The following is a 27,949-nucleotide window of genomic DNA, read 5'->3' on the forward strand; positions in this document are numbered from 1 at the left end:
CAGCCGAATTGCCCCTGTACCATCATCCCTGGATCATTTCCAGCCCCAAAGCGCACGGAACACACTTTGCCAAAATGGATTCTGCCATTTATTCAGATAAGAGATCACAAGCCACAGGACTTAAAGTGCGTGAAATTCACTGGCAATGAAGCCGCACATATACCAGCCTCCCCGGCCCTCCCCCCACCACCTTGCTCCATTCATCATTACATGTCTGGGGGGAGGGGTTGACACCCGTCATTAAAGGTTGAGAACAGCAGGGAAAAAGGATGAGAATGCTGGAGGAGCAGGAGTATTAGTGGTCTGAATCTGGGGAAGGAAGGGGTTGGCCACAGTGATTCTGTACACTGAGGCAAGGGTGGGGTCAGTCTAGCCTCTCAAAGGCTCGATGTAATTTTTTCCCACCTGTTCCTCACGGCCAGCCCCTGGCATTTCAGGCAGATGTAACTCCTCCTTCTTCATCTGTCTATGGTTTCCCCTATAATTTATGAGTAATTCAGAGCCCACAGTCCAGCTAGAAGGTGCCCCCAATACACAATGATTACAAACCACAGCAGATATACATTTCAGAATTGTGGTGGGGGCTGGCCCACTCAGGTGGGAAGAGGATTCTGTCAGGCGCTGGCTGGGCATATGCCCTGCTGCCTGCATGTGCCCACAAGTGTGGCGAGAGTAGGTGAGTGAGTGTGTGTGTGTGTGTGTAAATGTCCCACAAAAACCCCTGGGCGGCTGCTTGGCCAGAGGGAATCCTATCCCTTGCTTCATGGGACAGCCAGTGGGGTTGAAGGAAGGGAGTGGTCAGCACAGACTGGGAGAGAGGGCTGATTCCCCAGAGGGAAGGGAGAAGCCTGCTCCCTATTCTAATACTCCCGAGGCCAGTCTGTACCTGCCCATGTCCTTTTTACCCAGCACAATGCTCCTTATTCCCTGCCAGCTCAGCACACAGCCAGACTCTTAGAGCCGGCCCTTTCTCATTAAATTCTTCTGTGTCAAGACAGCTCCTCCTACCTCCACCAGGTGATGAGACAGAACTGGCAGAGAATCCTCCACCCCTCTTCTCCCCCCACCTCAGGAAAGGGATTTGGGCAAGGAACTCGAGACCTTAGCTTAAACTCTACCCCAATCTACAGATCTTCTAAAAGAAATAAAGTGCTTTGCTCTGCATAAATCCCAGAGAAAATGGCACACAGACTAGCACAGGTGGTCTTCTCGACACTTCAAATACCCTCTGCCAGCCTGCAGGGCCCACATGATGCCATCCTAAACACGTGCAATTTGGGAGTCCCTGACCCACCTCCAAAAACATACTGTCAACTCACCCTTTCCAACAGCAGGAGCTACAGACAGGAAAGTCAATCACACCGACAATTTCCCCCTAGTCCAGGCCTGTGCCCATCTACATGGAAGAGATAAATGACAGTGGCTCCATGGGCTTGGCCTCTAAGGGGAATGAAAGGCCTGAAAACAACTACGGATCCAGGGAGCCAGAGTACGCACACCTGGCCTGCATACCCCTCCACGCTTCTTCAATAGCAGCAGAATGCCTGCCTGGAGTTGCTACGCTAGAACCTAGGAAGGAGCTAATAGGGCACTGGCCCTTGCTCCAGGGCATCGGAAAAAAACGTATCCATCTCCAGAATATTCAGAGGTTTCTCAAAGCCTGCTGGGCCTCAAGCTTAACAGTTTAATAGCTTAACAGCTATTGTCAGGCTGGTTCTCACTGTCCCTGGAAGGAGGGCCTTTAGCTTTCCTTCTCCCAGCATTGAATGTCTAGACTTAGAACCCACTCTCAGGTTGGACCCTGCCAGGAAGGAAAAGGCAGTAAGGTGACCCACCTCCCCTCTGAATTCAGTCTCTGCTGCCTGCCAGACTCACCTTTAACCCAGATCACTCAGAAGCTCCAGGTCCTAAATGTCACTTAGCCTGTCTTCTCCACGTCTTAGGACCACAGAGAGATATGCTGGCAACCCAATTACATAAGGACCCTTGATTTGGAAAGTTAATAATTAACGGCTAATGCTTGTGGGAACCGTCCAAGTTGATTCCTGAGGCCCACTGCCTGGGTGACAAGAAATCACGCATACATCACCCACCCTCACCTGTGCTCACTTCCTCTGAGGCCTGAGATGCAACACTTACTTCTGCACCTCTCTCTCCTGGGAGCCCAAGCCCTAGCTGCCTCTGCCTCCCCTCTCACTGAGACAGTTTTGTCTCACTGGACACAGCTGAGGCCACACTACAGAGGAGTGGGTGGGGGTTTCTTGGTGTGAGAAACACATAGTGCAGGAAACTTGAGCAGCAGTGGTGTGTGCACGAAAGCAAAGACAGTGCTGCTACCATAAGCGCTGGCATGGAGCCCAGGAGGGCTAAAGGACATCAGTCTCCCTCTCGATCCCCACGTACTTGAGGGCATCAGCTTGGCTGTACCTGTCCCAGAGCAGGAGGAGGAACCAGATTACTATGAAGGCTTTTGTGATAAAAGAGTCCCCTCCCATTTCACTTCCCCTCCCACTTTTTAAAAGCAGTTTTCAATGCTCCCCTTCTGAGACAAGGCACCAGAGATCAGAACAAAGACAAAGCCTTGACCACCATGAGATCCTCTCCTTCATCCCTATCACCCATCTTAAGGCCCCAAATCAATTCCATTCCAACAGCCACCCTTTCCACCCTTGGGGCCACCTTTCTAAGACCATTCCTAGCTGCCTTACCTGTAATCAAAGAAGAGCTCTTCGCCAGCTTGAATTGCCCTCTTGGCAAATATCCCAATCCGATGATCCCCATTCACCATGACCACTGCAAATAGGACAGACCCAGGGCTAAGTTCCCAGTCAGCCCCAAGTCAAAAATCAGTAGTGACTCAGGTCTGCTTTTCTCCAAATTCCCAGTGAAAATATAAATGAAGTGGAATTAGAAAGTAGTCAATAGAGTTGCCTCTGTGCTTTTTTTTTTTTTTTCCTAGTTAATAATGGATAGAGATCACAGTAAATGAAGCATACATCCTCAAGCCCACCTCCCAGGTCACTGAGAACTCACCTTTGGCGTAACAGTTGGGGTTCACTGAATGGTTTGCAAATCGAATTTTGTTTCCTTTCCGGGTTGCATCCACTACAAAATCTGTATAAAGTAAACCAAGAAAGACCAGGAACTCACTAGGCAACTCCACAGCTTCTTGAGCCTGAATTTAAAATCAATCAAACATGCCCTAACCGTTTGGCTCAGTGGATAGAACATCGGCCTGTGGACTGAAGGGTCCCAGGTTCAATTCCGGTCAAGGGCATGTACCTTGGTTGCGGGCACATTCCCAGTGGGGAGTGTGCAGGAGGCAGCTGATTGATGTTTCTCTCTCATCAATGTTTCTAACTCTCTTTCCCTCTCCCTCTCTCTCTGTAAAAAATCAATAAAATATATTTTAAAAAAAAAATCAATCAAACAGTAACAGAAACAAGACGATCCAGTGGGAATTTTAGTAGGAGCTGGGGAAGCAGGCAGTATAAGAATGCAGCTTCATGTGGGAGTACTCCCTTTGGTTCCCCCCTCCTTTTGCTGGAATTATGGATCTCCTCTTTCCATCTAGGGAGGGAGATTTCTGAGGTGTAAGCGTTCAGTGCTCTGATTACAAACACAACCGCAATGGAAGTTCTCCCAAAGCAAGTGAACTGTGGCTCACAGTGTCTCTGAGTTTAATCTCACCACCTTGCTCTGAGCATCTGTTGGAAGATTCAGAGCTGATCTGAACCTGGACCAGAACAAGGGACATCTGGTAGGAAGACATGCTCAAGACCACTTTGGGATGAGAAAGAGAGACTCCATACCATTGTTGAGGTTGAAGAGGAAGCTGGACATGTATTTGTCATAGACCTTCCCTCGTCGATCAGCCTCATCCTGAGAGATGAGCTGCAGAGACAGACAAGGAACGAATAGGGGGATGAGGCCGTCTGCTCAGGGCATGGTACCCTGTCCCTCGACAGGAGTGGGAGGGGCAGGTCACATACAGGTGTGTACCGAGTACCATGATGAGAATCATAACATACCGAGCTCGGGTTAGTTCCTTCCAATCCCTACCCAAGCTGGCCAGTGTTAAGGTTGAAGAGAGCCCCCACCCGCCCCTCCTAAGTGGCCTGAACTGCCAGAGTCGAAGAAGAGTGGTTTGTTTCAGGATTGCAAACAGTTCTGTAGGATCCCCCGAGAGTCCACATGAGAACTCAGCTGAGTTATTTAGAGATTAATTCACAGAAGTCTGGACCACAGAAAATCAGGGTTTCTCATCACTATTTCCCCAGATAAGAATGTGGGCCAAACCGATAGCACTCACCTCACCACAGTATTCAGAAATGAACTCGTTCTTCTGCACAGACTCCTTAATGAAGGTGCCCCATCCGGCCACATCTGAGGGGGCCAGCAGCAGGTGCTGGGGAAGAGGGAGTCAAACCTCAGACTACAGGGTGTGTGTGTGCTGGGTGCGCACGTGTACGGTGGGGGGGAGAGCAGGGTGGAAAGAACTAGTAACTGTTAAGAGGATCTGAGAACAGAAAAAGGTCTAAGCTATTCTGTTCTGCTGGGAGGAAAAACAAAAAAGGGAGGTGGTGAAAGGAAACATGACCCCTCCTCCTCTAGACCTGTGGACCTTCACTGCTGTGTGTCAAGTAAAAATAGACCACATCAGTGACCAGTCCCTCCTCTCTGCTCCTTTCCATCGGGCTGGTTCAGGGGGTCACTCTTCTCATCCATTACTGGGACAGAAAACTTTATTAATTCAGTAAAAGTGTGTCGTCTAGGGTTTACCAAGAACTTTCATATACAAACCCTCGAAGGAACCAGTAGAAACAGGCTGCTGGGAATACTCAGTCTTTCCCACTCCACTATCCAGCTGGCAATCCTGAGAAAAGCCCTCACCTTCTTGAGTCCTCGCTGGATGCTGCAGTTTTTACAGGAAACCACTTTGCAGTCCCAGTGCTCTGAGGCCCCACAGGTGAGACACAGGTCTGGGTCACACTCTCTCACTGCCAGGTAGCAAGGGCACTGCTTGGTATTGCACTGGGTCTTACAGCGACAGCCAGGGAAGCGATTCTGACCTGGTGGGACAACAGGTGAGGTTGGGAAGAGAGCAGGCTCGTGCTGGGTTTGACTCAAGGGACAGCAGAAAAGTAAGTGTTATGTGTTCAAGGATATTTGGCAAAATAGGAGAGACGTTCCCTTCCCAATAATCATATACTCAAAAATTTTCCCAAAAAAACATGGAGTGCCTCCCAACATTCATGCCTGAGAGTCAAAAAAGCAGGTTTGACTATGGAGATATATTTCCTAGAGATTCCCCAACAATGCTCTCCCTCCTCCTTGGTGGAATTTGGAATGGAGGTGGATAGTGCCCCCAGAAAATAAAATCAGTGTTTTTCACTGGTAAATTCTGATCATCAAAACAAAAACCACTTTGAGAACAATACATCCGTTCTATGCCACCCTCCTCCACCCACAACCCTCCCCTCTGCTGTGGTTAAGATTGATAACTGCTACAGGTTAGGAGGTATTTCACAACTGCCTGGGCACCAAGTTCTGCAAGCTCTGGAGGCTACCATCAAACTGCCTTGACGGGGGAAGGGCATGGCTAAAAGAGAAGCACTTGAGCCTCTATCCTACCTTCTCCTGACGTACAGACCAACCCAATATTAAAATTCCAGAGAGCAAACTAAAATAGATATACATAGAATTGCAACCTGCACAGGTTACAAAATGTTCTGGAAAGGGAGGCTGTGACTGCACTGGCAGGAAGATGCCATGCTTCTTACTTCTGCCCTAGAAGGTCAAGTTGGGAAAGCATCTGGCTTCTGTATAATTGTTGCTTTTAGAATCATACATGTAAGGGTTTTTTAAAAATCACTTTTCCATATCTTAAGTCTCTTGTAGAGTGCTTAAAACACAGCAAAGAGAATATCAAAAGGCCCATCAGCAGCAAAAGGCGCAGGAGGGGAGGGAAACCTGGGATGCGTTGGGCCGGCTGTGTTGGCAGACTACAGGAGAAAACGAAGAACTCTTACAGTCTGGGTTGCACTGGCAGAACTTCTCACAGAAATTCTGAGTCATGATGCAGGGGCAGGTGCTGTCGCAGGGGCGGTCTGGGTGGTCGCAGGGTTGGTAGTTGTACACTTGTGTGGAAGAGTTATCTGGAAGAGAAGAGAATAGACCAGGGCACTGCTGCGCTCATGCTCCCTAGCGACCTTCCTTCTCAAGTGTCTGGGGCGCTGATTCAGAGGCTTGTTTTACTCTAACTTTGATCCACATCTAGCACCTGATGATGGCAGTCCTAGATGATGGTTGTTCATAAGCTACAACGGCATGATTTGTTTTGTGGCGAAAGTGTAGAAACAGTCCGGGACTATAGCGCAGCTATTCTGAACATTAAATGAAGTCTAGGTCCTGGCACATGGCAAACCATGAAAGTCAGAGACCACAGGCCCGTAACTCTACCTCCTAAGAGTCTCCACAGCTGCAGCGAGAAGCTGAGCTGTTCTCAGCTACTGCAGAAAAGCTGCAACCCGCGGAAGTGGTGTAGGGTCAGCAAGTGCAGCTGCAGGTGGGGAGAGGACGGCCATAGGGGTGAGACCTGGAGCTGAACTGCGGAAGAAGGCCCTGCTGGAACCTACCTTTCTTCAGCTGAATTTTCCTGCAGTGTGCAGCCCACAACCTGGAAAAAGACAGGATGGGTCTGGGTCACGGTCCTGGGGAAGTCTGCAGATCCGGGTAAAGGACAATGCGACCTGCTCTGAGGGACTGCAGTTGGAGAATTGGGGAGTCTCCTCCCACATCACTTCCCCGGAGGCTTCTGTTCTCATACAGGGAAGCCACAGTCCACCCCAAATCCAGCTGGCCTGTGCCTCAACATTTAAGCATAAACAACCTCCCCTTAACAAACAAACATACATAAAACAAGAAGTAGACACACAACAAAACCCAACCCTCTATGTCTACTGTGATCTATTGTCCCTCCCTCTCCCCAGCCTGTGGGGAGGTGGAAATGTGGGGAGTTTCAGGATGGGGAGTTGAGAAGGCTTTTGAGGAACATGTTCTGAGTGAAGGAACTGAGAGGGAGCGGCCACGAGGCCTTCCTTCTATATCTAGAATCTGTGTCAGTTCCTTTCTTCAATAGGTGACAGTCATTAGGGAACCAAGCCAGGCAGAATGTCAATTTAAAAACACAACAAAATGCAAAGAAAAATAAAAGATAAAAACACAACAAAAAATTTCTAACTCTAAGCAAAGGCTAGCTAGAGAACAGTTATTATGCAACTTAGAAAAATAATACAAGTGCCAAAAACAAAACAACCCTGGTCAGGGTTGAGAAGTGAGTACAGTGGTTAACTAATCACCAACAAGGAAAATGGCCTCAATGTGGAGCCATGAGGCCAGTTCATATTCTGTTGGCCAGGAGCTCAAAGGGAAAACCAAAGTGAGCTCATGATGAGGAGAAAGGCTGGGCCAAGGCACAGACCCACAGGGAGCACTGACAAGGCCGGCCCTCAGTTACACATGCCAAACGGATGGGCAGTGGCTACAGAGAGAGGCCAAGGGGAAGTCCAAGGGGAGGTCAAAGCACAGGGAACAGCCTGACACAGAAAGTCCTTTGTCCAACCCTTGCCTGTGCTTTCTTTTCTTCTTCTGAGAAGGGTTCATGAGCTCATCTGTTGGCAGCTTCAGGATAAGTGATTCTTTGACTGCAAACTGAAAGACCTGGAAGAGAAATCCAACAGAACCTGTCACTCCTAATTGAGCCAGGCAGTCAGATAAGTGACCCAGCCAGGTGCTGGGCTTAGGAGGGTTCTAGAGAGCTCCCAGGCAGCTGACTGAGCATTTCTTCAGTCACGGGGAGACAGAGTGGCAATGGCTCTGAAGTTAGTTCTTATTTATCCTGACTTGAGAAAGGAGAAATACTGAGCACAGTTACAGCTTTCCTGGTTAGTAGCTTTTATCTACTGTTTTGCCTACCAACCCTGAGGGTGGGCAGATTTTTACCAACAGTATCTCTCTCTTCTTAGAGGGCAACTTTGTGTACCTTGTGTAACTGAGTAAGATCTGACATACACCAGCACTAGCTCCCTCTGCTGGTATAAAGGCATCAGAGCCTTGACTACTCACTTCAGTAGGACAGCATTTCAGGAAAGCTGGTTCCCTTTCATTGTGCTTCTTTCCTTTATAGCATTCATTTTAGGCCGCCTGCCACCCCCACCCCCCTTTTTGGTTATAATTCCTTTTGAGAGTCTGTGAAAAGTATAGATGCTCTACTCAGGAAAATATGCACAAAAATTGTTTCATGCCCAATTTGATAGATCTTTCTTTTTAAAAATACATTTTATTGATTTTTTACAGAGAGGAAGGGAGAGGGATAGAGAGTTAGAAACATCGATGAGAGAGAAACATCAATCAGCTGCCTCCTGCACACTCCCTACTGGGGATGTGCCTGCAACCAAGGTACACGCCCTTGACTGGAATCGAACCTGGGACCCTTCAGTCCGCAGGTCGACGCTCTATCCACTGAGCCAAACCAGTCAGGGCCAACTTGATAGATCTTTATGTTAACCTGTGCCTCAGGAAAATAGGTTTGAGCTCCACAATGAAAGCAAAGGGCACGTCAGTTCATGGTTCTATTGCTTGTTCTAGGTAAAGGAAGCATGAAGAAGAGGGCAGAGTCTCCTCTAGAAGTTAGGAGCCACGTGAGCAGGGCGCAAGCTCTGGTGCTCCTTTCTTGTTGGACGGAATGGTTTTAACACCTATCTCCATAGCCCGTGTCTACAGCGTCCACTTGCTGCAGTCTTGTCCTGCCTTTAGAGCATGAGTGGCTACTATCAAACCGTGATTCTAGTGACGTGATGGTATGAGTGAGAAGGGCGAGGTCCAGGCCTAGCTTTTGGGGGTGGTAATTAGAAAATCTTGTGATAGGACATTTGTAGAATAAAGCAATGAGGAGACTGATGGCGGGAACAGCACTGCAGCAGAGGAGAAGGAGCACACTAGGTAAGAACATCCCCAGAAAGACCTGGGAGTCTAGAAAATGGATACACACTTCAAAGAAAATGTTGGAACCAAAAAAAGAAGCTAAAAGTGTGCTGGAACATCCAGAAGAGTGGCTAAAGACAGAAATAAGAATTCAGCAAGGAGGAGAGGAGACCCCAAGCACTGCTAGGCCTGGCCTTTGCAGGAGGCCCCGTGCTTGGAGACCCACTTCATGACCCAGAAGCACAGACTCATGAAGGACTGAGCCTGAGGCAGCTTCTCTCCAGACAGGCCACTTACAAGATGGCAAAGGCTGACAGAGCAGTGCAGGAAAGGAGGGCCCGAGCTTGTTCCTGCTGCTTTCAGACAGTACCTGCTTGCACGTCTTAGTCCCCAGGAGCCTCGCTATTGAACAGAAGTTGTTGAAGTAGGTGCCATGAAAGACTCGGAAAAGAGATTCTTCAGCCCCAGTCCATTCCACAGGCTCCGAGGGTGCTTCCACTACACAGAGCTGAGGGGGGGCTGGACTAGCCTTCTGTTTTGTGGGGGTCTGACAGCGAGAGTTAGCCTCTAAGAGAGGAAGAAATAAGAGAAACAGAAGAAGGTGGAATGCAGTTGTCATCAATAGTTGGCTGTAAATTCAAAAGTATTTTGAAAGGCAGCCTAGTTAGAACAAAAATATCCCCCGTCTCCACTGTTTATAGATAAACCTGTGGACAGAATTAACAATTTTATAAAACACTAGAGGTCCGGTGCACAAAATTTGTGCAGGGGGTGGGGGGATCCCTCAGCCCAGCCTGCACCCTCTCACAATCCGGGACTGCTGGCTCCTAACTGCTCACCTGCCTGCCTGCCTGATCACCCCTAACCCCTCTGCCGGCCTGCCTGATTGTCCCTAACAGCCCCTGCCTGCCTGCCTGCCTGATCGCCCTAACCACTCTGCCTGCCTGCCTGATCACACCTAACTGCCTCTGCCTCGGCCCCCGCCACGGCGGCTTCGTCTGGAAGGATGTCCGGAATGACGCCCGGAAGGTCGTGGCTGTCTGGTCTAATTAGCATATTATGCTTTTATTATTATAGCTAGTAATATTAAGTGTTAGATGGTGATCCTGGGTTTACCAGAATCCTTGTGTGTTAAGAAAAGATAATTTCCTGTTCACTGTACCTGAAGAACTGGAGGCCCAGTCATTGCCTGTGTCCCTGTCACTGTCCCCTTCTTTAGTCTCAGCCAGAGCAGAGGCTGAAGTGTTGGAGCAGGAAGCACTGACCATGTGGTGCCTTCGCCGGCGCCGACCAGAGCACTTGGAACGGGGGTTGTGGAGCATGGCGTACTCCTTTGCTCCTTCCTGCAATGGACACGTTAGATAGGAAACTGGAGTAGGCCCAGAATCACCATATTTATCCCATCATCACAAACCAGCTTTTCAGCATCTGTGCTTACGTGCAATGATACTGTCTTTTGTTTGCTCTGTACCATACAAATGTGACCATCTAACAGCCGTTTAGCATTCTAAAAACTTAGAAACATACCTCTTCACAAAAGAGCTAACCTATAAAGTAATCTTAAAAAGATATAATCTATGAGTTTTCAACTTTCCAGTGAGTTATATCTAAAATTCATTTGCATGTTAGCTGTTTGGAGCTTGAGAACACATTCTCCTGTAGTGGTAATGAGGTTGAGAGGGAAAGAGACTTGCTTGAGAGTATATAGCTAATTGTTCCAGGGTGGGTACAAGGATCAGGACTCTTCTGTTTCAATAATAAAACATGTAGTCCCTGAATTTATACAATATTGCTACTTAATTTTGGAACTTCCCTCCAAACTAGTATATTAAATTTGGAGGAATACTGTTTCGTTACTTTATAGTTATGTGGGATTTTTTTTAAAGACCAAATAACTATCATTCACCTTGATTATCTATCTTCTTACCAGACTTGGTTCCAAAAGATTTCTAGCTGTTTCTAAAAACTAAAACTACATGTAAATGATAGCATTTACCATTAATAAGGATATTCAGAATAATACACTGTAGGCACTAAAGGAAATTCCAAAAGAAAAGTTTTGAAATGAACTGAATCTGATATTATGTGCCTACGCTATGATGTGACACACACAGAATCACTTATAATATATTCTTCCTCAAAATGTTTAACATAGCCCTGGCCAGGTAGTTCAGTTGGTTAGAGCATCATCCTAATACACGAAGAGAGAGGAAAGCACCGATGTGAGAGAGACACATCAATTGGTTGCCTCCCACACACACCCAGGGGATTGAGCCTGCAACCGAGGAACGTGCCCTTGACCTTAATTGAACCCAGGACCCTTCACTTTGTGGGCTGATGCTCTATCTACTGAACCAAACTGGCTAGGGCTTTATTTATTTATTTTTAATCATTTTAGAGAGGAAGAGAGAGGGAGAGATAGAAACATCAATAATGAGAGAGAATCATTGATTGGCTGCCTCCTGCACACCCCGTACTGGGGATCTAGCCCGCAACCCAGGAATCAAACCGTGACCTTCTGGTTCACAGGTCAATGATCAACAACTGAGCCACATTGGCTGGGCAGAAGTCATGTTTTATTTGCACTTTATGACCCCCAAGTGCTATGTACTGTCTCACTTGGTTTGTGCTGCCAGGGACAGAAAGCCCAAGGACCATTTCCTGCTCAATTTTCAACAAAGTTAACAATAGTAGAACAGCTTAAGAACGTACCAGCAAAAGGAAGCAGTCTGTGCCACATGGTTCTGGTTCAATCTTGATTTCTTTGTTCTTGCGTTTATATACATTAGGGGTAGCATGAAAAGCTGGAAAACACAACACTGTCCTGTTTCCAACGATTCATCCACTTGACAGGATGGGGAGGAACAAAACTGAATTAGGGAGCTAGTGCAGGAGAATCTGGAGATAAATAGCTACCATCAAAGTGCACAAAATCCAATCATTTCTGACATCAACAGAATCCTTTCAAAGGTAGGAGGTAGTCAGAAACAATTACGTTGCTGGTTATCCTGTCCTGACCATGCAAAGCATGTTGCACGATAACTGAACAAGTGAAAATAGATTGGTCCTTTGTAAAAACCATCATCAGATCAGAAGCCGGGAATTCTATATGATAAACTAAAATAAAGAGAAGGAAATGCTGGCTGGGAATAGAAAACAGGAGAGCATTTCAGAGTAGCCCCACTCACGGTGAAGGAAGCAGTCGTATTTAAAGCAGCGCCGGCAAAAAAGTGTGTGGAAGGAGTGCAGAGATTGCTCCCGCTGCACAGACTTGGCATTGGGGCCATCGATGTTGGGTGTGCACTGAGGGGGAAGTGCATTGGGGTCTGACATCTCTGTTAGTTCTCGGTACCTATTTAAGAAAAGAGAGATAAGAGTTCCTTCCAAGGGAATGTCTTAACTGAGAAAATACCGATTGAGTACTGAGGATCATCCAGGTACAGCTGGCCAAGAGAGGATGGGAGTTTTGAGTCTTGTTGATGATGGATTTGTGTATAACTGAGTTAGTACAACATTGTAATTATGCTGGGCTGGGCATATGCCCGAAAGGGAGGGAAATACTTAATAATAAGTATGGTGCTGGAGTAACTCTCCAGAAAAATGGCAGAAGTATAAAAAGTTCTCTGCCCAGACTTACACAGAAGCCAGCAAACAATGACCCTTAATAAGGGATGGGTATTTTGGGTAAGCAAGTAAGGAAGAAATAATGAGAAGTGCGGGCAAATCCTTATGCACTTACCATAAGCAAGGCTTTTTATTAACCAAATACAGGTGTGAATAAAAATTTTGCCTGATCACTCTACATGGCCTGAGGGGGGCAGCTTCCCCTACCTCTCCTTCATGTCATCTGGGACACCATTCTCAGGGAACATTGAGGCGATTGCACTGAAGATCATGTCATTTGGAAACTGTTTCTTGGAACTCTTTTTGTTGCCTGAATTAGAAAAGACAAAAAGCTCCTGAGTGCTATCCACAATCAGAGTATGCAAACAAAGCTGTTTGGTCGTTTTTCTTTCGTCAAGGCATTTTGATTAGAGCTGCTTTTTTGTTGTTGTTAATTCTTACCCGGAGATATTTTTCCATTGATTTTTAGGGAGAGTGGAAGAGAGAGGAAAAGACAGAGAGAAACATCGATGTGAGAGAAACACATCGCTTGGTTGCCTCCTGCATGAGCCCTGACCAGGCCCCAGGCCCGGGAGGAGCCTGCAACCAAGGTACTTGCCTTTGACCAGAATCCAACCCAGGACCCTTTGGTCTGCAGGCCGATGCTCTATCCACTGAGCCAAAACAGCTAGGGCTAGAGCTGCTTTTTTAACCTAACCATTGGCTGTTTAGGAATATGTAAGAAAGTCAAGGTTATCTGGACTTCTCTAATAGGCTACCAGTAAATAAGGAAATCACAGTCTTCTACGTATTAACAACCATATCCACTCCCCAAGACAGAATATGGAGGTAAAAACCAGAGTTTTCACAGAGACCTGAATACAGAAGAATCCTATATGCTGAAGAACAAGACTGATATTATAACTTTGTTACAATGAAAGAGACACTATGTTCCTGGACATATAGTATAATAAAATAATGTAGAGTATAATTAAACATTAGTTAAATATTAACAACATGGAAAACTGTTCATATGATTTTTTAAAAAAGGGATAAAAATTACATGTATGTATATACATACATGTGGCATGATCCCAATTTCACATAACACATATAAACAGGTTGATTTAAATATGTACTTTAAAAAAATTGAGATACAGTTGACATACAACATTGTGTATATATATTTTAAATATTTTAAAAATTGATTTCAGAGAGAAAGGGAGAGGTAGAGAGAGATAGAAACATCAATGATGAGAGAGAATCACTGATCAGCTGCCTCCTGCATGCCCCTGACTGGAGATTGAGCCTGCAACCTGGGCATGTGCCCTTGACTGGATTCAAACTCGGGACCCTTCAGTCTGCTCTATCCACTGAACCAAACCAGCTAGGGCTTTATATATATATATATTTTTTTACATTTTTTTAGTTCTAGAAGGAAATTTTAAAAAAAATTTTTTTAATTGATTTCAAAGAGGAAGGGAAAGGGAGAGAGAGAGAGAAATATCAATGATGAGAGAGAATCATTGATCGGCTGCCCCCTGCACGCCCACTACTGGGGATTGAGCCCGCAACCCGGGCATGTGCCCTTCATCAGAATCGAACCTGGGCTGCAGGCCAACGCTCTATACACTGAACCAAATCAGCTAGGGCTAGAAGGAAATATTAATGGTTATTAAATTTTGTATTAAAAAATAATTTTTAATATTATTCCTAGGCCGGTTATTCCTAGGCCGGATTATAAGGCCATTTTATTTTGTTCTTTAAACTTCCCATGTTTTCCAAATATACCATTTTCTAATTAGAAGTGAATAATGATTATTCTCTAAGTTCCACTTTCTTCTCAGCTAGGTTACCCAAGCTAAATTAACTTGGGAGAGGAGAGGGAGAGGGGAGGGAAGGGGAGAGACATCAATTTTGTTGTTCCAACTATTTATGCATTCATTTGTTGATTCTTTTTTTAAATATAAATTTTTTAAAATTAATTTTGAGAGAGAGAGAGAAAAAAAAAACATTGATTTGTTGTTCTGGTTATTTATGCATTCATTGGATGATTCTTATATGTGCTCTGACCGGAGATTGAACCTGCAACCTTGGCGTATGAGGATGATGCTCTAACCAACTTAGCTACTTGGCCAGAGCCTCTTCCTGTTACTTTAAAAAGTCTTTTGAGGAAGTAGTGCTATTTACCTTCAATAGCATGTCGTTTTCTCTTTCTTGTTACTGGCAGATCTTCTTTGCTGTCATCTTGCTTTCCATCTGAGGTGTCATTGTGCCCTTCCTCCTCCTCATCTGAGTATTGATTCAGGGCATCTACCAACTCCAGGAAAACAGCATCACTAATCAGGACAGAGCCAGGAATCATCTCTGAAACATAAGGATTAAATGGGTGAACAGTGGTTGTTTCATATTCCATTAGACCTCCTAGGAAGGTTTTGTTGTATTCACTCCTGAGGCCCAGGTAGATAACGTGTACATTTTTATATGGACTCCAGGGGATTACACTAATTTGATTGGCTCTTACAACTGCAACAGTTCAGCTGACTAGTGGAAAATCCAGTTACAAGTTTTATTCTTACTGGAGTACTTCCTTTCCACAGTCACAGGTCAACCTGTATTTATGGTCCAAAATCTCACAGAAATGTGCAAACAATAAAAATGGGACAGAAAAAAAATGATAAAAATATACTTGGTTTTTCTGCTAACTGGTCAGTAGTGACTTCTTTGGATAAAAATATAGCATTTTTTCTTTCTAAAATCATACCATAGTGGGTTATAGGAGAAAGTCTTTGGACACTAGAGGGCGCAGTGGATAAATGCATTTCAACAGCATCATAACACCCACAATTGTCAAAAGAGCAGGTGAGGCTATTGGTTTGCAAATCCATGGGGAGTCTCTCCCTATCATCCCAGTTCTTAAACACTCACAGCCTTTTTTTAAAACTACTTCTAAAACTACAACTAAATCCAAATGGCCTTCTTTTAGGAAAGTTAGGATATTATAACCAATTTCTGAGAGATACAGGGGATATCTGGATCAAAACTTCTAAAATCAAACTTATTTGTACACTGAACTTTCTCTCTTGTCACTGATTACTATATGATCCTTTTATGTCCAAACTCCTTTTAAAATTTAACTGGAAATTTTCAATATAAAATTTCTACTTTCAGCCATGTGATTACACTGCAATATTCTTCAGTGTGTACACCAGGGGTCCTCAAACTACGGCCCGCGGGCCACATGCAAATACAAATATTGTATTTGTTCCTGTTTTGTTTTTTTACTTCAAAATAAGATATGTGCAGTGTGCATAGGAATTTGTTCATAGTTTTTTTTTAAAACTATAGTCCGGCTCTCCAACGGTCTGAGGGACAGTGAACTGGCCCCCTGTTTAAAAAGTTTGAGGACCGTGGTGTACACCGTAAGGCAGGAGATAAGAGGAAGATGATGGACCAAAGAAGAGGCACCATTCTAACAGTTTTCTCCCGAGTGCCCAGCACCACTACCTTCTTCACCGTGTACTTTCCCATCGTAGTTATTGATCAGCTCTTCAATGAACGTCTCATCTTCTTCTTTCACCTCATCTCCCATGTAGGGAATATTGCACAAAACTGTCTCATCTTCTACCTGAAATCAAACCAGATGTGATTTCTTCCATGAATCCACTATATACCTCCTCTTTTCTGTTTAATGAAATATTTGCTGAGCCTTTTTTGCTACTTCAATCTCCTGAAAATGACTTTGGTCACAGTGGCCTGAGTTTAAAAACCTGGATATTTTGTTTTGTCAACAAAACCTCAAATGAAGAGGGCAATGCTACTTTTAGGGGAGAAAAAAGTAAGTTTAACTACAGGAGGATATTAACTACCAAATGTTTTGCATGATACTAATAAAGATATTTCCACTAACACCTACAATTTTGTAGTACATTTGTTTTTCAGTGATTCATCATCTCTTTTTCTTCGGTAAACATTATTGTGAAATAGGTATGAATATCACCTAAACAACAGTTTAAAAAGTCTTCAATTCTAATTCTTCTTGTACATAGAGATTAAATGAGATGGAAGGCTTGCAAAAATACAATCTGCAATATAACTAGAATATTTAGAACAGAAACTGGGCAATCATGAATTTTTGGATATTCTATTATATACTCTAAGACTAACCACTCTGATAATCATAATAACAAATATGATTATAATTCATGTCACTTGCACTCAGTGGGAACCTAAAGTCAATCGCGGTTTATGAACTATAATATTTTCTGGTAATAAACAATACTAATGAATTTTTTCTTTTTTTGATTCAACAGAGAACACAGTCATTCTTAAATCCTCAAGTATCAGAGTAAAACTACTCTGAAATTTAATTCTGAGGATTCCCTTCTGTGAACCCATATTCTATTCTGCTGAATTGTTATCTGTCACCAGGCAGATGATAAGCTATGGCAGTATTTAGAGAGGACTGCTTATCAGTACCACAAATAACCCTAGTAGGAGTTAGCATAAAGGCCCACATGAAAGGATTGTGGATCCCTGTGCACCTCATTTATCTCAGTTGCTTTCATAGCCTCTTGACTTTAGAAGATTCAGAAAGGATTGAGCCATCAGCAGGGAACTGTCAACATGCTTGAGCCTCAAGTGTCTGACTGAGACTGCATTTAATTGCACATGTTATAAAATTGGACAAGGTAGTAAGGGAAAACTGGAGTCCTGCCCAGTCTCACTCATTCAAAAAAATAAAAGAACCATCATCAGTGCAGAAGTATACTTCAGAGAGCACAATACCTACCAAGTTAGAGCAACTTGCAATATACTTTTTAGAGTAAGTAAATTACTCTAAAAGCATTCTGCCTTGCATGTCCAAGCTTTGTTACATATACTCTGACAATATTTACCTGAAGAGGAGTGCCAGCATATTAACATAAGAAAATCATAGTTTAAACAATTATCACATTGTTTTCAATACATACCATAAAGTTCTGCTGGAGAGGGGACCAGGAATACATAATGGGAACCAATGCAACTGTGTTCAGAGACCGCATTAACATATGTTGGCTTGCAAATCCCGGGAAAATGCTGTCAATGGTACACTGAAATATAAACAATGATATGGAGAGGGAAAGGCAAGCACACAACTCGAGAGAGAATTGGAGTTTCCTTCCAAAATGATCCCAGTAGCCTTCTAATTCTTTCAAATAAGCTGAGGGTTTCGTAATAGCTTCTAAAAGGAACCACTACACTATAAACCTGTGGAAAGTAGGAACTCTCTCTTATTCACCTTTGTATCCTCTATAGAATCCAGCACTTACTCAATGATGTTTATTTCAAATCCCACACTTGATGTTTATTTCAACCTAAAACTGTTGGTCTCCTTGGGCTGTACACAAGAGCAAAGGGCCTCTGAAAGTCCTAAGAGATGAGGAGGAAGATGAAGTTTTCCTGAAGACCTAAACGTTAAGGCAGCGGACATCAACTTAGCTGCACAGGTGATGGGGACAGTACAGGGGGAAGCAAAAGAAAGTATAGTCACATTTTGCTTTGGAAAATAAAATTACTCTCAATATACTACCTGATTTTTATATCTTAAAAATTATTATCTCTTTAGAAAACTAGTATGATTTGTAAATTTACAATAAGGGATATCCCTTTTATCAATATATTCCTGTCCATTATCCAAGGCATTCTTTTTTCCAATATCAAAATGCTGAAAGTGCCAAACAAGGCACAAAAAATGGTTGATTTGAAGCCTGCACACAGAACCCAGGAAAGTAGACAGCAAATGTCTTGTTTTTTTTCTATGAAAAACTCATGATTATGCTCATTAACTGAGAAGAACAATAGGCAAAAAGATTCTTTAAGCTACAGATTTACCATTCTGGTTATTCAAAGTTTACTATAATAACTGTACCCATTATCTTTACTTATTTTCTAGTCACAAATACAAGTCCAAGGAAGAGAGGAAGGCTGCGCTTAGATACGCAGAAGTACCTTTTTGAGAAAAGGATGCCCACTCAGAGGCTTCATCAACTGAACAGGTTGAACACGAAGCTTCTTCCATTCTTCATTAAGGATTTGGGTTTTTTCTTGAACCTTTGCAAAATTTGCTACATATAGAGCCTAGCAAAGGCAAGAAAAAAGTAGTTAGGATTTCAAGAGAAGAGTTGAAAAATTCAACCCCTCCACAATGGATCAATATGTTAAAATACAGAACCTTTCACTTGGAAATTATTTTTTACCTTTGCACCCATATTTGCCTGAAGCCGTTTAAGTTGTCGAAGTCTCATGTATTCAGATTTAACCTTTCTTTTCCAATAAGTGATACATTTGGAAGTTGGGGCATTTGGTATATCCATTTTGCTGTAATCCAAGAGAGATAGAGATGAGAAATAGCATTTACAGCCTGGAAATGAAGCATTCCTCAAACTCAACCATGGTCAGTTATACTTTCATTCCTATTACATTTTTTCATAAAAACATACACTCAACGAACCCAAAACTATGAGTTCAACAGGAAGTTTCAATTAAAAGATTTCATGTCTGCAATTCCTGATCTTATTACCACGCTAACCCCCAACTGAGTGGACACAGATGGAAGATGTTCTGCAGGGCAGGAGGGAGGCTGGGGATATGTTTAGCAGCCGCCTCCTCCCATACCTCAAGAAGTTACCTCACAGATATTTAGGAACTTGGATTACTTGGAAATTTTGAAGCCTACTCACTACAGTGATTAAGAGAAATGTTCAGCAAGAATTAACTTAATATCAAAGAGGTGCATGGAAACATCCACACTATAAAACTGTACCTGCCAAATTATCTAAATCTACCACACCCTTAGCAATAAAGGGTGGACAGGACAACAGCATAATTTCATCTCAAAGTCAACAGCAAGACATTTAGAAATAGATAACACTGTAAATAACTTTTGTGTGTGTTTGAATAAAGAGTCACAGTTTTAAAGAAGTACTTATACGCTACCTACCTCAGAATGCAAGGGGAAGTGTCCAGTTTTATAAGTGCCTTCTGTTCTTCAGAGGAATGGTAAGACATAAAGGCAAAACAAATATTCAGCTTTTCAAAAGAAAATAGAAAGTTTTTAAGTCAGTGGAGCATATTTAGACCCTGATACATTCAGTAGGATGCTCTCCCATAACTATGAAGAGTTTGAGGTCGCTGCTACCATTATTTCTGCATATAAGTCGGGTCTAAATAATACTTGATGCCATTGGGAAGGGTCCTTTAAACTCTATCCTTCCAGTCATGTGTACAAATATATTCTCACAATTACCAAGTTTGCTATTTTGCTTTTCTGAACCAATTTCTAGGCTCAGCCTGCAGGCCCAGCAATTATTTTAGAGAAAGAACAAATTTTGTGTGCATGTGAAAATTCAATAAAATTTACAGGAATATTTTTACTCTATAGTAATAACTATTTAGGTTTCCTAGAGAACTAGTTTAATTCATTTCACCTAAAATTTTAAGTTTCTGAATATATTACAAGGAGCTATGAAGAGCCAAAATCTGAAACAGAAACTAAAGTTTCAGGCCTTATTTTTTAAAATTTCTGGGGGAAAAAAAGGCTTTCTTTTGGAGTTTAATATCGTATTTCCCCGAATCATTTTTAAATTACCTGCCTTTCCCCATAAGAATAGACAGCACAGACAAGAAAACAGCAAAATTTAACCCACTGTCACACATACACCACAATCAGATCATGATCATGTGATCTCATGCACATGGGCTTTGTTTCATTTGATGAACCAAATAGATTGGTAAAATGCGATTAGAAATTTAGAGGATAAGCCCTGACCGGTTTGGCTCAGTGGATAGAGCATCGGCCTGCGGACTGAAGGGCCCCAGGTTCGATTCCGGTCAAGGGCATGTACCTTGGTTGCGGGCACATCCCCAGTGGGGAGTGTGCAGGAGGCAGCTGATCGATGTTTCTCCCTCATCGATGTTTCTGGCTCTCTATCCCTCTCCCTTCCTCTCTGTAAAAAATCAATAAAATATATTTAAAAAAAAAAAAAAAGAAATTTAGAGGATAAGTAAAGGAAGGAAGGCATAGCAAAACACAGACAGATTCACTGTGTTTACTAAAACAAAACCAGAATTCCCTGAGAGTTAATCATTATCTCTCTGGAAGAAGAAAATGAAACAACATAATCTAGGAATTTGAATCCAAGAGTGCTAAGATGATGGGATATAAAAAAATTAAGCTGACCTGAATTTCTTTCCTACAAATTGCCCCACCTTTCTTCCTCCTACATCTGTTAAACAGTTCTCATTCCTCTATGGAATGGGGTCAAAAGAGGGCCTCTTTTTGACTGATAATACTATACATCACACTCACATGTAATATTAAGTAGTTGTTCACATACTGTCTGCCGAACAACGAATAGTCTACTCCGGGAAATGAAAAAATGGTTCAAATACAAGACAAAACTGCCTCCCTGAGAAACGTTAGGTTATCCTTATTGAGACACAAATGACCCAAATGTTACATATCACAATTCAGTCAATCATCATAACCTCCTTAAAAAATGGGTTTTAATTGCAATTCCTTTCCCATTCTTTTTGGAACTCATTTCCCTTTTTGAAATAGTGAGCTCAGGGAAGTTTGCTGTATCCATTTGAAACTGGAGATCAGTAATGGAAAATAATATAATCCACAGTTGCTTGTGTGTGTGGCGCGCGCGCACACACACAGACTTCTTAGAGGAGATGGCCACAGAGAAATATCAGTATTTTTATTAAAGAAAGGAGTTATAACTGACATGTAATATCCTGCAGCCTGTCAAGAGAGTTGACAGTATACACATATACACGAAAATGCCATTATTTTAACCAACCATAATGTAAAATAAGCCACATTTCCTCCTTTTACAATAAAAATGATATTTGAATTTCATGTGACCGTGAAGTGACATTTATTTTGCTTTGCCTTTTCACGGGTCTTCAATGTTTCTAAAGTTTATTTGGCAGTTAGTCAGTCCCCACAGAGTGTATGAGGAAGATGAGACATACTATTTGGAACAGATTATATGATTAAAATAAACACCTGAAACACAGCCAGAAGACTGGTTCTCAAAGCATCTGGACACTAAGCAACAACTATCACTTCAGATTTTTTTTTTTTAATATATTTTATTGAATTTTTACAGAGAAGAAGGGAGAGGGATAGAGAGTTAGAAACATCGATGAGAGAGATCGATCAGCTGCCTCCTGCACAGCCCCCAGCAGGGATGTGCCCGCAACCCAGGTACATGCCCTTGACCGGAATCGAACCTGGGACCCTTGAGTCCGCAGGCTGACGCTCTATCCACTGAGCCAAACCGGTTCGGCTCAGATTGTTTTTTAAAGCAAACAAAACACTAAGCACTCCCTAGAGCAGATTTGGAAAAATAGGTTCATACATCTTGGGCAATGGGAATGGCACATCAAAAAATACCTTATATTTCTACTACATCTGTTCTTTAGTTCTTAGACATGCAAAACAACATTTACATGTCAGTTAACTACTAAGCTACTACTTAGGAGCTTTTTATTATGTTCACTTATGCACTGAAAATAAACTTCAAAACATGCGGTTTTGGTCAAGAAGTTTAAAAATGTCTTTATCTAAATAATGCCAAAATTCAATATGATAAGCAACCCAATAAAAATGACAAAAGAAAAAAATCTGAGTAGATACTGCACCAAAAAAGATATAGAAATAGCAAAACAGCACACAAAAAGATGCTCAATACTATTAGTCATTAGAGAAATGCAAATCAAAACTACAAGGATGTACTATTACAACCCATTAAAATGGCTAAAATAAAAAAGATTGATCATATCAATTATTGGTAAGGATGTGGAGCAAACTGGTATCCTCATCATACATTGGTGATGGAAATGTAAAATGGTACAGCCATTTTGGAAAACAGGTGGCCAGTTTTAAAAAAAATAAAGTTAAATATACACTTACCATATAACCTGACATACAATTTCTAATTATCCAAGATAAATGAAAATATATGTCCCCACAAAGATCTGTACACAAATGTTCATAGCATCTTTATTCAGAATAGCCAGAAAGTGGAAACAAGACAAATATTTATGGATTTGCGAATGGATACAAAGTGTAGTATATACATACAACTGAATACTACGTAATAAAAAAGGAATGAACAGTTCCCATACATGCACAATACATCTCAACAACTTTGTGCTAAGTGAAAGAAACACACAAAAAAATGACATTCTATATGACTCCACTTACATGACATTCTACTAGAATATTTCTAGAAAGGGCAAATCTAGAGAGTGACAGAGAGTAGACCAGTGGTTGTCAGGGGCTGGGGTTGGGGAAAGCAATTAAAAGGAAAGGAGCATAGCCCCAGCTGGTTAGGCTCAATGGATAGAGCATCCGCCCACGGACTGAAGGGTCCCGGGTTTGATTCCTGTCAAGGGCACATACCTAGATTGCAGGCTCCATCTGGCCTTGGTCACCCCTGGTTGGGTTGCAACCAATCCATGGTCTCTCACCTCTCACATTGATGTTTCTCTCTTTCCTACTCCCTTCCTCTCTCCCCGCCCCCGCCCCCCAAAAGGGGAAGGAGCATAGCCCAGCAGGTATGGCTCAGTGGTTGAGCATTGACCCAGGAACCAAGAGGTCACGGTTTGATGTCCAGTCAGGGCACATGCCAGGATTGCTGGCTTACTCCCCAATAGAGGATGTGCAGGAGGAAGCCAATCAACGATTCTCCTCATCACTGATGTTTATAATCCTCTCTCCCTCTCTCTCTCTGAAGTCAATAAAAACATTTTTTTTTTAAGGAAAGGAGCACAAAGGCACTTTTTTGGGGATGATAAAAACGTTTTATAACTTGGTTGTGATGATGGTGATTTGACTATGTACTTTTATGAACCTTGCTGTACTATATACATAAATGATTAATTTATTGTACATAAATTTTTACCTCAATAATGCTGATTAAAGAAAAAATAAATCTTTCTTGATGACCTATTAATCCAGTATTTCCTAGAGACTTACTATTAAAAATAGTAGGAAATTTCACCTTTTAAAAAAACTCTAAAAAAACCCAAACTTTTGAGTGACCAGAATGAATAATAGAATGATCAATAGTGGTTCAATAACTATTAAAAAAGTTACATAGCCAAACCGGTTTGGCTCAGTGGATAGAGCGTCGGCCTGCGGACTGAAAGGTCCCAGGTTCGATTCCGGTCAAGGGCATGTACCTTGGTTGCGGGCACATCCCCAATAGGAGGTGTGCAGGAGGCAGCTGGTCGATGTTTCTCTCTCATCGATGTTTCTAACTCTCTATCTCTCTCCCTTCCTCTCTGTAAAAAAATCAATAAAATATATATTTAAAAAAAAAAAAAAAGTTACATGTATACTGCTGTAAGATGTTAATAATACGGGAAATGGGATGTGGGTTATATGGGAACTCCCTGTAATACCTTTATAATTTTTTTGTAAATCTAAAACTATTTTAAGAAAATAAGGTTGTTTTTTTAAAAAATTGATAATTGGAAATGTTAACTACCTTATTTACAAGTCAGACCGCTACAGGAAAAGAAAGCTATAAAAACTTGGAAATCTTTCCCCAGAAAATTGGGCCTCAATTTGCTTCAAAGGCTAAACCTAGAATGTAGTTTGTCACTAGTTGGAAATGGGAAAACATTACTGAAATATTTGGAGATAAAACATTTAAGGAACAATATCCTTAAACTCAGAGAGACTGAAATCAGAATATAAAAGTTCCAAACTATGAAAACATAAAGGTGTCCATTTACAGAAGCTTATCTTAGGGGCAAGTTCAACATCTTTACTACTTTCTCTTTTAGAACAAATAATTTTTGTTAATGCCTGGGTGAATTGCAGTGTAGATGTTTAAATTTTCCATCTCATTCTTTCCTTTTCAGTTCAGTGGAGTTGAAACATAAACAATAGGGGTGAATCTACCTCTGCCAACAGCTCTAGTAAAGCATTATGAATTATTCTGGTGATGACCAATTTCATCAACATTCCTGTGAAAATCAACTCTGTGGCTAGGTATATAATGATTGATCCTTCAAGTAAGATCTATTAAATACATCTTTAGTTTATACTCTCCCACTTCTCCAAGATATTTATATTTGTTATTAGTTTGAGGTTCTGGGCACCCTACACATAGAAAAAAAACCTTACTAATAGGAAGCTGTGAATTTTTTTCCTGAATTCTTATTTAAAACAAAATTATACCACTAATATTTTTTAGTATTGCTTTATTAAGAAAATAAGGTCATTTGCACTGGAGACAATGGAGATAAAAATCAAAGCAGGATTAATTTTTATGAGACCCAACAGATATACAACAATCTATATATATATAAGCCTAATATGCAAATTGTCCCCACAGGAGTTCAACCGGGAGACCGAGCACTCACTATGATGTGTGCTGACCACCAGGGGGTGGCGCGGAATGAAGGAAGGCCCCGCCGGTAGCCGGAAGGCCCTGATTGGCTCTGATCGCTGGCCAGGCCTAGGGACCTTACCCATGCGTGAATTTCGTGCACTGGGCCTCTAGTGATTTATAATAGTTAAAGCAATCTCCTAACAGAATCAGCTCCATCTTGGCTGATTCTGTACTACACTAGCACAAAGTTTAATACTTAGTGATTAATACTTAATACTGCTCATTATCATTCAATAAAACACAACAGTTTTAGTTATTCCATTTTGAAACAAAGTATTAGGGTAAGTGTGTCAGAGAACACAACACACCAGAAGCACTTAACTCCAATTATCCATTAAGTAATTCTTGACTTTTGGGTTTGGAGCACTGAAGTCCCAACTGACAGTTTGATGGATTACAAAAGTATAAAAGAGCCCAAAACACAATCTGAACAAATTTAAAAAGAAAAAAACAAAACAAAACTGGGACTTTCTAGAATGAAGGTATTCCCTAAGAGAAGTTTTTCTTTTTTAAATCCTCCCCCTCAATCCTAATCTAACTGGTATAATTCTCTTCACCTTTCTCCACATGCCTTTTTTCTTCTTTAAACTACCCTATGTAGAAATGCAATGTGTGTTTTTTTGGTTTTGCTTTGTTAATCTTCACCAGAGGATATTTTTTCCATTGCTCTTTAGAGTGTGGGAGGAAAGGAGGGAGGAAGGTAAGAGGAGGGAGGGAGGGAGGGGGAGAGGAATGGAGGGAGTGGAGAGGGGGAGAAGGAGGGAGGGAGAGGGGGGTGTGTGAGAGACACATTGATTGACCGGGAATAGAACCCGGACTCTGTAACCACTGAGTACACCAGCCAGGGCTGGTGATGTGTTTTTAGTGTTGATGCCTCAAACATTTTTTTGGCAGTTGCTAGTTAACAAAGTAGAAATTTTTAAAACAGTCCAAGACAGGAAAAACATGTACTACTTAATTAAATAAATTGTCACACGTTTCATATAAAGCATGAACAGGAACAAAAACTGTTACCCACAGGAAAAGGAAGCCAGATTTCAGATATCAAAAGTTAAATAGAAAAAATTAGTATATTAAATACGATTTAAAAGGCATGCTAATTCAAAGGCAAGTAAGATAAGAGACACAAGTCCAACTACATTTTCTCCCCCTTTCCCTTCTCACAAAAGTGGTCTCGAGAGCAAAATTTCTTTTTTTAGTCCTAGGCTCCTTATTCTAGTGCTGTTTCAAAGAGAAGTCAAATAATACCATAATGAAGAAGTAACTTCAACCTCAGCCGGTTTTAAAGCTGTGTTTTAGCATAAGGTCCATGACCGGCCTACAGATACTCTGCCAGTTAGCAGCAGAATTAGGATCCAGATCTCCAACTGCCAGCCCCAGAGATCTGCCCACTATTTATGTATTCCACAAATATGTACTGAGCACCTACTGTGTGCCTGGCACTATTTTGGGTGCTTAGGGTTCATCAGTGAATAAACCAGACAAGCATCCCTGCCCTGGGAGAGTTAACACTGTGATGCACACACGCAATATAAACCTTGGCAATAATATTATTATTACATCTTTATAGATAATCCTTTCCTTTATTGTAATTGTGTTTACAAAAAAGTACTTATCTCCGAACACACAGCTGCTTCTATGTAAGTAAGTAATCTGTTTCAATGACACAACATCCCAGCCCTGGGGATTCCAAGACTGAAAATAGCCAAGCTCTTACAGAACCTTCTCCGGCTGGAAACTTCATTCAATGCTGGTTTCCTAAACTTAAAAGCACCGGGTTGCGGGGGGGGGGGGGGGGGGGGGGTATTTTTCTTTTCAAAGACGTGGAGGAACAGACCACACTTTCCATGCGGTCCTCCTACGCACGCAGTAGTAGCTCCTCCACCTCGGCTCCTTCTCTTACTCCTCTCGCGCTGGGCTCCGCGCCTAAGCTACTCCCTTTGCAATCTTACATTTCACCTCTAAAAGCCCGTTCTCAACAGTCCACCGGCGTCGCTGACATCCTTCCCTAACCTCCCCCCCCCCCCCCCCCGCCCCGACACAATGTCTCAGTTGTCACTTTTGTACCAAAATAAGTTTGTCCCACATTTCCTAACAGGCATGTCCCAAATACAACAAACACCTTGCTTTCTCGCTTCAAGGAACTTTCCCTCCTGCCGTGTGATCCCCGGGAGAATTCCGGGGGGGGTGGGGGGGCAGGGACAGGCGGGAAACCAAATTTGGAAAGAAGCTGCCTCTCACTCGGGGCTGGGGCTGGGGAGGCGAGAGGCGCCCAGCCCCCAAACCGAAGGAGGCTTCTGCACCGGCTCCACCCCGAGAGTGAGCGCCCCCCTGTATTTTACACCTAAGACCTCGCCCACCTCACCCCAGCCCCGGCCCCGGCCGGGTTTTTCACCGCCACCCCTCCCGCAACACCTCCCGCGCTGCGGCCCGCTGTCTGGCCCTCCTCGTGCGCAGCCCCAGGTCTCCGGGAGCCCACCGCTCCAAGGGCCCCCGCAGGTGCCACCACCCACTCGCGCCCTCCCAATGCCGGGGCCCCCGCCCACCGGACCCACCCCGCCCTCCAACGGGATTCCCGTCCCCGGGCCCGCCCCCGCCGCTCCTCCTCCCGGACACACCGCCCTCCCAGCCCCAGACGTGGTCCTCGCCGGGGGCTCGCTGGCCCGTCACCCCCTTTCCGTCAGCCCTCAGAGTCGGGAGTGGCCGCCCCGCTACCCCGGCAGACAGGCACGGTGCCCTCCGCTTCCTCTCAATTCCCTGACCCCTTCGCCTTTTCCTCTCTTAGGTCCCGGGTGGCGAGGTGCCGAGGCCCGGCCCCACCGCCCGGCCCGGGCTTGTTTACTCACTCACCCTCCATCCCGAGCCGCAGGCGCCCTGCGCTAGGACGCCTGCGCGCCGCG

General features: G+C 43.1%; 1 protein-coding gene across 1 annotated transcript; it reads right to left on the reverse strand.

Moving 5' to 3' along the window:
* Positions 1-75: 75 nt before the first annotated feature.
* EZH1 (enhancer of zeste 1 polycomb repressive complex 2 subunit) lies at positions 76-27,949 on the reverse strand. Its single transcript, XM_070394839.1, has 21 exons — positions 27,900-27,949; positions 19,571-19,659; positions 18,828-18,948; positions 18,580-18,708; positions 17,562-17,681; positions 16,096-16,216; positions 14,779-14,955; positions 12,817-12,919; positions 12,174-12,337; positions 11,698-11,789; positions 10,148-10,328; positions 9,356-9,552; positions 7,631-7,722; positions 6,639-6,679; positions 6,033-6,158; positions 4,894-5,072; positions 4,313-4,408; positions 3,813-3,894; positions 3,034-3,114; positions 2,709-2,793; positions 76-2,427 (listed from the first exon to the last, which is right to left on the reverse strand). Exons 2-21 carry the CDS (start codon positions 19,636-19,638, stop codon positions 2,367-2,369), a joined length of 2,316 nt encoding a protein of 771 aa, XP_070250940.1. The 5' UTR covers positions 19,639-19,659; positions 27,900-27,949; the 3' UTR covers positions 76-2,366.

The sequence above is a fragment of the Myotis yumanensis genome, unplaced genomic scaffold (assembly GCF_028538775.1).
Source record: "Myotis yumanensis isolate MYYU_CA2020_CCGP unplaced genomic scaffold, mMyoYum1.0.hap1 SCAF_16, whole genome shotgun sequence".
Taxonomy (NCBI): Eukaryota; Metazoa; Chordata; class Mammalia; order Chiroptera; family Vespertilionidae; genus Myotis; species Myotis yumanensis.

Excerpts from the sequence above, each read along its gene's own strand:
- EZH1 (XM_070394839.1), bottom strand. The coding sequence starts at position 19,638 with ATGTCTTACCATTCCTCTGAAGAACAGAAGGCACTTATAAAACTGGAC. Across the intron at positions 16,217-17,561 it reads CTCTCCAGCAGAACTTTATG|GTAGAAGATGAGACAGTTTT; the intron begins GTATGTATTGAA and ends GTTTGATTTCAG. Across the intron at positions 12,338-12,816 it reads CCAGATGACATGAAGGAGAG|GTACCGAGAACTAACAGAGA; the intron begins GTAGGGGAAGCT and ends TTTCTTAAATAG.